A 12,855-nucleotide genomic window follows, 5' to 3' on the forward strand; every position below is an offset into this window, starting at 1 on the left:
CTAATGATGTATAGGTTGACAAAAACAGATGTGTTTGGTATCATTTTCTTGCATTTTTTTTTTTTTTTTAAATTAACTATTGAATATGTAGAAACTCACATGTGGTCTCAAAGATTTAATGGTGAATTTGCACATCTCTTGTACGGATATGGACAAAAAATGTGTACGAGAATCAAACTAAACATTTTTCTTGAATATAATGTCAATTTTAAATGACCTAACATGGTACAAATGCAACAAAACAAAACATTAACCGTAAAACAAATCTTTTATTATTTTACTTTGGAGATAATCTTATGTAAAAAAGAAAAAACCAAGAGTGTTGGGTTGTGTTCAATTGGAATCAACATTTTAGTGTTGTGTCATTTTGGGGGGGGGGGGGGGGGGGGGGATGGTAAAATGGTTGCCATATTGTTGGGAAATATTCTCAACAATTAGTAAATGGGTTCATTTAATTAACACAAGCCCATTTACTTATATTAGTCATGAAAAACCAACTGCATTAGAAGGTTAATTCTAAAGCCCATTAAGAAACAATTTCACAAGAGGGCAAGAGTATCTCGGAAGTATCGAATCCCGGGATACTCGGATTGAATGGATCCCGAGTAGGCCAGGAATGAATCTCGAAGTCAGGGAATCGGTTCTCACATTATCCAGAGTGAACGGTTAAATTCCTATCTATAAATAAGTGCAAACTACCAGAAATTCTTCAAATGATTTTATTATTATACAGACTTGATCTGAATTCTCTTCCAAAAAAATGACTTAGGCATCAGAGTAGGTCCAGCTGGCACCCTCGGTGAGCTTCTTTGATATTTGTTATTTTGCATAAGAGAATGAAGGACTTTATAAAAGCTTGTGTCACCATACCGGAAACTGTCTCAACACATATTAACAGTTTTTACAATATTGATAAGAGTAATCCTACCATTCATTTATCGCTCATTTTACATTAGCCGATGTCACGTATTTTAAATGGCTTCTTATGTCGGTCATTAAAAAGAAAAAAGAAAAAGAAAAAGAAAAAAGGCCACTTAAAATACGCCACCGCGCAAATGTGAATTGAGATAGATGATTATGGTTGATAACTTATCTAGCCTAATGTTAATATGCTTAATTCACTTGTTCGATCAGGGCTGACCTGATTATCAATTAGGTCTCCCTGATCCCATAATGGTTACATGTATGGACAAACTTGGGTGAAGTGTGATTCCCAGAGGATGTTATAGATTTGGGATTCACATAGTTATCCAAAAAGATAGATTTTTCCTTATCTAAACAGGCTTCGTTAGCCTTAACATCCTTGAGACCAATATTTGAGTTAAAAGCATTAATCTCAAAGTTAGAATTTCTCAATTCAGCCATCAGACATTAATTATTCTCATGCTTAATACCTTTGAGTTTCTCTGAAATAACTTAATTAGAATCAATGGTCATCTTGCGTAATTTTCCAAATCTTTCAGAATTGTAGAACTCCTAGGCACTAACACAAGACTCCGTGGAAAATTCCAAGTCCTTCAAACAATGCAATTCATCAAGGTACTCAATGTGAATGGGAGAAGGTGAATCCAAGACAAAAAGGGCCAGAAACCACAATTATGATGTGAGTCCAAACACCGGTGAACCGGCTCTTATACCAATTGAAAGAACACGAGTCACCAATCGGGTTCCAAACACCTAAATCAATCTCACACAATAAAATCCACAAGATCAAATCATTGAAATAAAAACTCCGATCCACAACAAACACAACCATAAAATTATTACACAGATTTTGATTACGAAGTGAAAACTCTTTGAATCTACGAAGTAAAACAAATTTGAGATAGCCAAACTCAGGATATCACTATCTTGAAAAATATTATAGTACATGAAAAGTAAATTTACAACCGTATAAAAATACTTAAAACAAGCGGCTCCCCGTTGGCCAATCTTCTTCGAGTGTTTTTCCTTACCGACCCGTCCGTATACTTTTTGACGGTGAAAGGATATGTATGGTGTGATTTGAAGGAACAAAGTCCAAGAAAGATAAAGCTAGAAGCTTTTACAATATATTTTTTTTCTTAGCACAAGGATGATCGAAGCAAGATCACCTCTAGAAAGGTTCAATGTGGTAGTCGATCTCAATGTTCTTGTCTAAACCCCTAGAGTGGGCATCTTTAATTATTAATATGGAGGTAAAGAAGAACACAAAAATGCCTTAAGCACCGTGCAGTTCATCGCTAATTTTTCTGACATCTGCAGACAGCATCATGTCTTCTGTTTGACACTGTCGAATATGACAATATGTGCTCTCGAGACTCCACAACGTCAGCACTTGTATCTGACGGCTATGTGCTCTCGAGACTCCAACTTCAAGACTTCTATTTGACGGCCATCTGACACTTGGGTTTATGGACTCAGAGAGGCCTTCTTGGTGATCTGTTTTATTGGAGGCTTGGAAGAAGAGACACGAATCAATGTGAAGATGTACGTTCTGCCCCCAACACGTTATTATTTGCCATTAGATTAGCCTGTTTGCAGGAGGAGAAATTGATGACCAAAAAAAAAAATATCTTGGTCAGCTCTTTCCATCTTGTAATTAATATTTTGCAACAATTCTTCTGGAATTACGGTGTCCCTATTATGAAAGCGTTTTTGTTAAATAGAATGTAACCAATTAAAAAAAAAAAAAACCCAACAGTGAGGATATTGCAAATAACTTCATCCGCATGTACATCCCTATTTTGACGTATTTACATGACACTTTTTGAAGTTTGGTGGCATAAATGAAAAAATGGTGGTAGTTCGGGGAGGCAAAAGTGTATTTTCCCCTTATATTGTGGTCTTATTGAAAGGATTTCCTAAGTTAATTAATCTCCTCAACAGTTTTATTTTCATTTTATTTTGTTATTCTAAACAATTCATGCTTCATACTCTTGCTGAACGTTTTATTCTTAAGGTCTGTTGATTTCAGCAGTTGCTTTCACACTCATTAAGTTTTTGAAATGTTCTGATAAAAAAAAAAAATTCAAGTTCTTGCTCTTTAAAATGAAATCTTTGAGCCTCTAAACAATTGTATCTGCTTCAGGATGCATTATAGCTCTACACTGCTTCTGTATTCCCATGCATTGCAGCACTAATAGAAATAGAAGCAAAATTTTTTATCATTTCACCTATTTGTTGATTCTAACTCGGAAACTGAAATTGTGAAACCATTACATGATTTGGTCTCAATAATTTTCAAGTAAGACTTCTTGCTTAATTGGTCCTAGCTGGCTGGTTTTAAGATTTAGTTGCTCTAGCCTTGGACAAGATAAAACACTATGGACTGACAACCAGGCATGCCAGGTTAGAGGTTGCAGCCTGGGTTGAGAGGGTTTGAGTTTGTCTATGGAACATGGTCATGAGGAAGGGAACCCTACTTTTGTTGCTTCTTGGGGATGCATGTGCAACACATACTATAACTACTTATTTTTGAACTGTCAAGTAGAGTGAATCTGACACTCTAGTCAGTATCCTAGCAATAGAAGGTTCTGGAATTATTTGTCGTCAGAATCATATGGAACCTGTCTGGATGGGCTAAAGAATAATATGGAGACAACTATAGAGAATATAGTTTTGTGGGTTTAGAAAAGCAATGCATATGCAGTAAGAAAGACCATGCTTTTACACCAGAACTATTCATAACGGCTCTGCAGATAGTTGAAAGTATTGAGCTTATTCCTCCAAGTACTCTGAATTGCAGATCTAATTATGTGGGGAGAAGTTGACAAGAAAGGAAGTTTAGTAATACATATAGTTTTCAGCATGTTCATACTTGGATGTCCCTCCAAGCAAAACCATTCAATCAGCCTATCGAAAAATCTACTTTTTTTCTTTTTTTTTTTTTAATCTTTCTGAGATCCAAATGAAATGTACTTAAAAGAGTACTAGAAAGAGTACAGCAAAACTTAATAAAGACATCATATAAATATTAAAATAGCTTAGAATAATAGGTTGGATCCAGGAGAAAAAGCTGATGGCCTGTTCTTGGTGGGCTGTCTGGGTTAAACTTTACATAATCAGCAGTCTCTTCGTCTGTCTCAAGTCCAAATCTCAAGCATATTACATTGTCGATTCTGGATTTGCTCACCTTAATTATCAGGCTTAGAATCCATTACTTTTTTTTTTTTCTCCTATAAAATGCATATTCTAAGGAAAGCCCTTAAGGTATTGAGATCCCCATATAGGTCCACCCAACTGCGTTAGTCGACACAACCATGTGGAGGAATATATTGAATTTCCAGACTACAATGGTTTGTGAAAAATGGGGTCTGTGATGGGATTGTGGCAAGGGGGAGTGATAGCCATCCCATGTGTTATGTTACCGTTTTCCCACTTCAGAGATTGGAAACATATATCTAAATGAAACACAAAGACAAAAGGACACAAACTGCAGCTGTGAAATGAAGGAAATAGATGGGCCATTTGAGCTGAAGAGTCTTGTATTTGTTTCAGCCATTTCCATGGGGACTCATGTGGGCTGTTTCTGGCCCTGTTTGGGAAGGCAAAGACTAAAGACCAAGGCCTTATGGTGGCGCTGATTCCAATTTGGAGTCAATGGACAGTGTTTCTGGGCTTTATTTCTTGTAAATGTTTTTCTCTTTTATCCTCATATGAGCATGGTATGCTTTCAAAAATAATTTTCAGTCCTATTCTACAAAGGCAAAACACAATTGTTAGGAGTCCATTACTTCAGCCTTATCCCTAGTTATGTTATTTGATAATCTACATGCAGTATACTGAAAACCCTATTGCAAAAATTTGCCAATTGATTTCTCTTTCAGGTTATTTCATCATTAGATTTGAATCTATACATTTTACACATGATATCAAGTTTCAAACAATAATTGTTTGTCATACAATTATTTATTGCTTTTGTGATGTCTGGGGTCTGCAACAGGGAAGTAACCAGAGGGCCGAGGGCTATGGTCCCCCAGTTTTGAAACTTTCCCTTAAAATTTGATATATATTTATATATATAGGCCTAAAATGTAAGTTTAACCCATATCAAAATTAGGCTTGACCTCTCATTCATGCTTTTGGACCCTCGATAAGAAATTTTGGTTCCATCCCTAGTTGACAAAGTAGTTAACTTCAAACCTCGACCTTTGAAAGAAGTATCACTGAACTATCAAAGATCATAAATAGTGTTTTAACATATGATGCAAGGTGTTTGGATTGGTTTGATGGTTTGTTTGCTTTTGTATTGGAATTATCTGAAACCCCAAAAGTCATCCCCCTCTTGTATGATTGATCTAATTATACGGATATTTTCTCCTTGCTGGAATGCTGCAGAATAAGCCTTGTTATGGGCCGTGGAGAATGGATGGTTGGATTTCTCTTTCACTTGAAACAAAATTTAAATGTTTGACTTCTCATTCATGGTTCTTGTGGACAGGAGTTTTGGAACTTCTGTCAATAGCTTTGAAACTTGAAAGAGCTACTTCAGCTGAGCTTTTTATGTTTTTGGAATTCTTTCTGAATGTCGCAATTACCCAATTGGATATACATTGTGAGGCCAGGCCAGTCTTGGCACTTGCTGAAATGCTTGCTGTAGAATAAGCCATGTGATAGACCTAGGAGAGTGGACATATAGTTGGATTTCTCTATTAACTTAAAACAAAATTTAAATCTTTGACCTCTTCAACTCCTGACAATGGCTATGAAAGAGCTACTTTCAGCAGAAGTTATTATATTTTTGGGATTCCTACTAAAGGCAGCAGCTATACTACCTAATTGGCTCTACATTGGGAAGGCAAAAGTCTTCGTTAAAATATTAATTAAAGTATCAAATTCATAATTTCCTACCGGCTTAACCTTTTAGAATAACTGGTGATTTAATATGTTCAGACTGGATATTTAAAACATGGGAAAGGAAAGGGAAGGAAAGGAAATTTTCAAATTGTTTTGAGATTTAGCTTCCTTTCTCAAACATTCTAATAAATTTCTTCCATTTTTCATTCTTTTCAGGGGATAACAAAATACCACAGTAGTAAATGTCAAATAGCCTTAACTTGATTTTAGACATCTCATTTAGCTTGCTTTAACAACCCAGAAGCTTGTGGGCGACCTACCTATGGCTTGTCAGAGAGTATCATGTCAAAAGTAGTCAGTCCAAAAACATTGAAGCTCATGTGTATCGTGACCATGTGCCAGCAGGGTTAGGATTTCTACTGAATGAGAGTAGGGTTGGCTTCTTTACCTAAACAAACAATGAACTCAATAACATATTTATTCGTAATCCAAGTTCTTCTGAACTGTTATTCACCTATTTACTGTCTTTTTTGTTTTCTGTTCTCAAAACAAAAATATTAACAAACAACCTGAAATACAAAACACCTGTTCAAAATATAACCAAAAAAATATCACCAAAACACAAATTTAACCATACTATTCTCAGTTAGTGAGGGTCTTTGTGGCTCTATCCATGTGCATGGCAGCAGAGACTTTGTAAATTTTAAACCTATATATTGTGTCGGTCAAACCCAAGATAATAATTTTAAAGGGAATAGTGATGTGGAGCCATCTTGGAATATGGCTATTGGCTAACCCCCAAAGAGAGAGAAGGTGGTAGGTGTTGTGGAGTTGGGTTCCCATTGTGATGGGGCCTACTCATCTGATGATAGATGCTTGTGGACAAGTTGCCAATCTGAAACATTGAATCTGTGGGCCTTCGCTTGATAAAGACTCTGATGGGTAGGGGGAGAGAAATAATGTTAATTGGCTTTGATGTTCAAGAGCTCAACAGGTCTCAACTGAGGAGGATGTACCTCATTTAACATGAAAATTTATCAGTAATGACCACAGAAGGATTTAGTCAACTGGACAGTTTTTTTTTCCTCCAAACCAGTCGGCTAAACCGACATTTGTCGGGCAATTTAATAAACAGGGTTGGAGGAATTAGAAAAGGTTTAGGGAGTTGAATACACAACATTGAGCATTGGGTGGAAAAGGGAAACTGTTTGCCATTTAATTCATCATTGACTATGGTACACAAACTGTATGAAACTTTAAGAAAAGAAGAAAAAGCCTCATCATCCTGTGTCTACAAAATGCCCAAACATTTGAAAACTTGGGCCTTGGGAGAGGGCTCTGACTCTATGCTGTCTGTTTCTTTATTTGTGTGTTTGCACAAATGTTATTTTCTTTTTTACAGTCTACAAAAATCCCACTAAACAAACAGGAACCACCGGATCAGGTTAGCTTGAAGAAATCCCCATGGTTTAGAACTGTGAGATGCATCGTCTATGGCAAGCTGTGGTTTGCTTCTTTTGCTTTGTTTCCTCTTTCCAGGCCTGGCCAATGTCTTGTGCTATTCTCATGGCATCTGAGGATGCACCAGACAGCCCTCTCCTTGTGAACCCAACTGCATAGAGCCCAGAATTTCCTTTCCACCCATTTGGGAATGGTGCCTTTGGAAACCCATTCTTGGAGAAGAATTCACCTTCCTGTACATAATATAAACCAAAGCAAGATTAGCCCATTTGTACAAAAAAAAAAAAAAGAAAAAAAAAGAAAAAGAAAAAGAAAAAAGGAAACAATCATAGAAGAAGCTTCTAAAACTGCTTTATTTGCCTAACCATCATTCAGAGACTGACATATTTCTCTGACTGTTGGCTATCATTTTTCTTATTTTTGTTGAAAAACCGACAGCCGAAAACTGTATTTCATACACCCAAGAAAAAATAACAAAAAAAGAGAAACAGAGGAAACAGAACATTTTCTCACCTGAAGCCAAGAAGGGACATTGCTGCGGTATCCAGTGGCCAGAACAACCGAATCAATATCAAGCTTTTGCCCATTATCAAGCTCGACTTGCCCACGTGAAAACCTCTTGATTCCAGGAACCACCTTAATGTCTCCGGATCTGATTTTCTCCAATGCACCAATATCCAAGACAGGGGTCTTTCCCATGGTGTTCTTGTACTCCAACGGGCCAGTTGCCGGCCTTTTTAGGCCGTATTTCTCAATGTTCCCGAGCACCAACCACGCGCAAATCAACAGCAGCTTGTCAACCAGCCAAAGGGGTAGCCATTTCATCAGCAAAACCGCCAATTCAAATGTAGATTTTCCAAGAATCTCTCTTGGCAAGACATGAACCTGTTATAGCCAAAACAGAACAAACCCCATTAGCAAGAGGAGAAGAATTTCTTTAAAAAAGACTAGTTTTTTTAAGCACTATATGGAATACATACCGAGCTACGGCACACCATGGAAGGTGAAGCATTGTGGTTGCAGAGATCAAGGGAAACTTCCATGCCTGAATTTCCACACCCCACAACAAGTACTTTCTTTCCCTTGAACTTTTCCCCGGACTTGTACTCACAAGCGTGCATAACTTCGCCGCCGAACTCGGCTAGTCCTTCAATGTCAGGCGTCACACACTCTGCATTTTCGCCGGTGGCCACCACAAGCCACCGGCAAATGTATTCAGCTTCAGCGGTCTTGACGCGCCACAGTCCACTAGTCTCATCGTACCTAGCCGACTGAACGCACTCGTTGAACCGCGGGTTGATCTCGAAGCGCTTAGCGTACAACTCAAGATAGTCGATGAATTGTTTCTTCGTGGGGTATTCAGGGAAGTCTTCAGGGAAAGGAAGCTTAGGGAGCTGGCAGAATTGCTTCGGAAGGTGAAGCTTCAGCCTGTCGTAGGTGCGCTTTTGCCACAGAGAAGCTATGCACTCTGCTCTTTCGAGGACAACAAAGGGCACTCCTTGCTCTCTAAGGCAAGCCGCCGTGGCTAGCCCAGATGGGCCGGCTCCGATTATGACCGGACCGTTCACCCAAATGCACCGACGAGAGAAGAAATCTTCGTGATCAGCAAGACGAAACCAGTTCTCCATTGTCGACAGTGTTAAAGTTTATCCTTTACTATCGGCTTAAGCTTATGAAACAAGTGATGATGATGATGATGATTTAACTGACCGAATGAGAGAAATGTGTCTGTGTTCTTGGGTTGAACAAAGGGTGTGAAAAAGAAAACAGTTTCTGGGAGAGTCGAAGTAGTTGTAAGAGGATCAAAGTGACAACTTGGGAGCTTGTGAAACAAGAAAGTGTTTGTCTTTTGAGGTTTGAAAGTTGGGAGCTTTGTAGCTGGAGAAGAGAAGGTGATGAGTTTGGTTTGGAGGGAGTAGAGGAGGGGTGGAGGGGCTTATATAGTGGTGATGAGCATGAGATCATGTGAAGGGAATTGGGGAGCTATGAGAGTCAAGCCTCAAATCATAAGCCTGTGGGCTGTGGCTACCTTTTGGATTTTTTTATTATGTTATTATATTTTCAGCATTATAATATTGGATCTTACTATATAATTCTTGCTTAAAATATTGTTGAAGGATTGGCGTATATTTTGGGAAATAAATTTATTCTTTTCTAGGGGAAGTTTTAGCATTCAAGGATGTTAATGGCTTTTCTGTAATTTCTGTTTTTTTTTTTTTTTTTTTTTTTTTTGTTGGTGTTTTAAAATATGTAATCTTAGGTAACACCTGCATTTCCCATGGAGGCATGGCTTCATGATGGTTTTCTCTTCCAAAATTTGACATGTTAATACTTTGGTTTGTTTCTTCGTGTGCAAAGAACACAAGTTGAAAAATGCTTCGCGTCTTCAATTATTAATGTGACATGATTCTCAGCTTACGTCGTGTGTACACAGAATACAAGATACAAACCTTATTCATATTTTAACTATCTTTAATACTTACGAGTAATGTTATTCTTCACACCCATTTCACACCGGTTGATATAACGTGTTTTAAGTGGTTTCCCATGTCAATTAGTTAAAAAAAAAAAAAAATCGCTTAAAACACGTCACGTCACAAGCATACTAAAATAAATGTGAATATATATCGCTCATGAAATCTCTCTCTCTCTCTCTCTCTCTCTCATCTTGAAATTGGCAAAATTCCTGAGTAAATTTGGACAAAATTGACATGAGTTGCAAAATGGTGTTCTTATAATTCTAGGGTTCTGTCCAAATTTTGTTAAACATAGTCATCCAAGGCATCAGAGGGAGAATTAGGGAGCAATGAAAGCGATGGGTCATCCTCATCTGATTCTATTGGCCCACATGGAGTTTTGAGCCACCATTTGAGTTAAAATTAAATTCAAAATCTGTATCAAAATCTATATCAAGTCCATGTCCACGTGTCAGGGTAGGGGATTATGCTGACTAGGATGAAGCACAGGTTCCCACGTGGTGGAGTGGATGAGTCAAGTTGCAATGTTGGCCTCCTTCTGGACCCCCACAAGCCCTGCAAGCATTGGGATTGAGACTTTTGTAAGGCTGTTTTCCGGCCCACAAAGCCCATTCTGCCAACCCGACTTTCCACAAGACTCTACTGCCATGTGTCGACCCCACACATGTCCAACACATCTCTTTACTAACTTTCACATTTGCTTTCTATCTTCCAACTAAGCAAAAGATCTCCTCCACCCCTCCATTAATTTTGGAGAAATGACTCATGCACAACATTTGTGCAGAGGAGAATCCATGAAATAAGTCTCATCACATGGGTCTCGTTTTATATATCTACAGTTATGTACATGTTGTGCATAACTGTTGCATGTGCAAGGATTACTGCTCTTAATTTTCAGCTTAAAAGCTAATTTCTACACAAGTGAGCTTTATATATATTTTTTTAAAAAATATATATATATAGCTTCATTTTAGTTGTAGAGGCATAGGCTTGGGACCTCTATTTTAATAGGTTTTTTTTTTTCTTAAATTAAAAAGGGATTAAAGAAGCAAGTTGATGATTAAAGAGGATTCAAAAGCCAAAACGAACTTAATTGGCAACATTAATTAGAAGATTAATGTGTAAACGGGTTAGCATGCATATGCACTACACAAAGGTTAATCTTGATCATCTATGCAATTATTATGGTTATACTATATATACATACCATGATCTGTGAATTCTATATAAAAAGAACGATCAGCAGAAACAGAACTCAAAGGGGTCGGGAAGTCATGACCTCTCCATTTTGAATTTTTTTCTTACTCGCTTTTGGATTTCATATGCTTACTTACTGTAGGTGGATTATCATACTAAACGCTATGTCCCTAGGGCCTCCCTAGTTCCATCTTCGAGAATGAGTGATACATTAATTTTAAGGATTTTTTTATGGGAATAAAGCCCAAAAAATTAAGAAGAGACTTGTACCTAAATAATTTCAAAGAAAAGACATGCATGGCGGCCTATGCCTTTACAGAAATTACAGGGGATATATATGCTTTTAGAAAAAGTAAGTTGGTGTTAAGGGATTTGTTGTTTAAGATAGTAATTAATCAGGATGTGAACTAATTACTAGGTATATATGTATATGTTTAATGGCCCTATCCCTATTCTAAATTAGTCCGATGGGCAAATTAAAAGCTAATTAATTAGCTTATTCAGTGTTAGATTAATATAAATTGAGCTTAAAGATAAGTGGTAGTTTATAAAGACTGAGTGAACATGCAGACTGGACTGATTATAGTCTCTTTAATCCCAACAAAGAAGATTAAAGAGAAATAGAACTAGCTAGGTACGTAGCTAGAATCATCTCTAGTTTAGTAGCTAGCTAGCTAGGTTTAGAATATGAATATTTTTGTGCGAGAAATACTCGACATCCTAACATTTTTTTTTTTCAGAATTTGATTCCAATCTGATGTGTCACAATCCTATGAGATTGTGGTACACTTTTCAAAATAATAGATCTCATGAGATTGTGACACATCATGTTAGAATTAAATTCTGAAAAAAAAAAAATTGTTTGGATGTCTAGCATTCGTCTTTTTGTACATATTTTGTTAATAAACAAATTAAGCTTTGGTTTTCGTTAATGATATGTGGAAGGTTAAGAAGCATGGGAAGGTGATCGAATAACTTTCGGTTACGCCGAGTTCGACACGTGTCATGATGGTAGAGAAGTGTATGTAGTGGGGAGTTGATTAATTAATATTAGAGAAAGCTAGGGTTAGGGTTTGCACTCGTGTGATATAACTTATGAAAGTACAACTTTGTGGGTTCATGAAGAGTTTCGAGTTGGAAAAAATCATGCGATGCCCCACTCACCCACTTGGGGCTCTTGAGTGAAGAAAATTCTCTCTCGGGGAAGAAGAGGGAGGCATGTGCATGAAACCTAGAATTCCACAAGGGTCTCTCCTTTTCATGAAAAGATTGGGAGCTATGAGCTTGGCGTTTATAAGTTTTTTGCATATTATATTTGCTTTGGAATGAGTAGTATGATATGATCATCATTCCACCTTTACTCTACTCAACCCCAAATTAAAGCCCCATTATTTATTTATTTTTTTAAAAAAATACAAGCCTCCAAATGCTACATACAAAAGGACATTAGAGAGAGAAAACAGAACAAATTCTTAGTCATATCCATGCATGATATGATAGAGATATGTGTATCCTTAGCTCCCACCAGCCTTGCAATGCTCCCACGCCCAACTGGAATAGGATTTTTTTTTCTTTTCTAATTCAACTAAAATGTGTATATGTTAAATTATATGTTACTTATTTCAAAATGTTAAACGAATAGAAAATAATAAATTTTATAGTTTAATTAATATTCCAACCGTACTTTGTCATTCATGTACGTGTGGACTCAAACTTTAGATTTCTCAACAAGTGAGACCCAATACATATAATATATATATATATATATATATATATATATATATATAAGGGATAAATATATATATATAAAAAAAAAAAAATCCCCTCAACTACCAATCATTTTCAATAAAGCCTTATAAAGTGACATACGTGACAATTTAATACATCAAATTATCATTATGTGTATATATATATAAAAGCCGCTTTTCTAGCTATCATTCTT

The 12,855-nt window shown here is 36.8% G+C and overlaps 1 protein-coding gene across 1 annotated transcript; it reads right to left on the reverse strand.

The window, feature by feature from the left end:
* Nucleotides 1–6,964: 6,964 nt before the first annotated feature.
* LOC133857524 (probable indole-3-pyruvate monooxygenase YUCCA5) lies at nt 6,965–9,177 on the reverse strand. Its single transcript, XM_062292791.1, has 3 exons — nt 8,220–9,177; nt 7,753–8,124; nt 6,965–7,472 (listed from the first exon to the last, which is right to left on the reverse strand). Exons 1-3 carry the CDS (start codon nt 8,865–8,867, stop codon nt 7,248–7,250), a joined length of 1,245 nt encoding a protein of 414 aa, XP_062148775.1. The 5' UTR covers nt 8,868–9,177; the 3' UTR covers nt 6,965–7,247.
* Nucleotides 9,178–12,855: the final 3,678 nt, after the last annotated feature.

The sequence above is a fragment of the Alnus glutinosa genome, chromosome 14 (genome assembly GCF_958979055.1).
Source record: "Alnus glutinosa chromosome 14, dhAlnGlut1.1, whole genome shotgun sequence".
Taxonomy (NCBI): domain Eukaryota; kingdom Viridiplantae; phylum Streptophyta; class Magnoliopsida; order Fagales; family Betulaceae; genus Alnus; species Alnus glutinosa.

Bases quoted from the DNA above. Each gene is read 5' to 3' on its own strand.
- LOC133857524 (XM_062292791.1), bottom strand. From the start codon at position 8,867: ATGGAGAACTGGTTTCGTCTTGCTGATCACGAAGATTTCTTCTCTCGT. The intron at 8,125-8,219 runs GTATGTATTCCA...TGGCTATAACAG, and splicing joins CCATGGTGTGCCGTAGCTCG to GTTCATGTCTTGCCAAGAGA. The intron at 7,473-7,752 runs GTGAGAAAATGT...TATTATGTACAG, and splicing joins ATGTCCCTTCTTGGCTTCAG to GAAGGTGAATTCTTCTCCAA.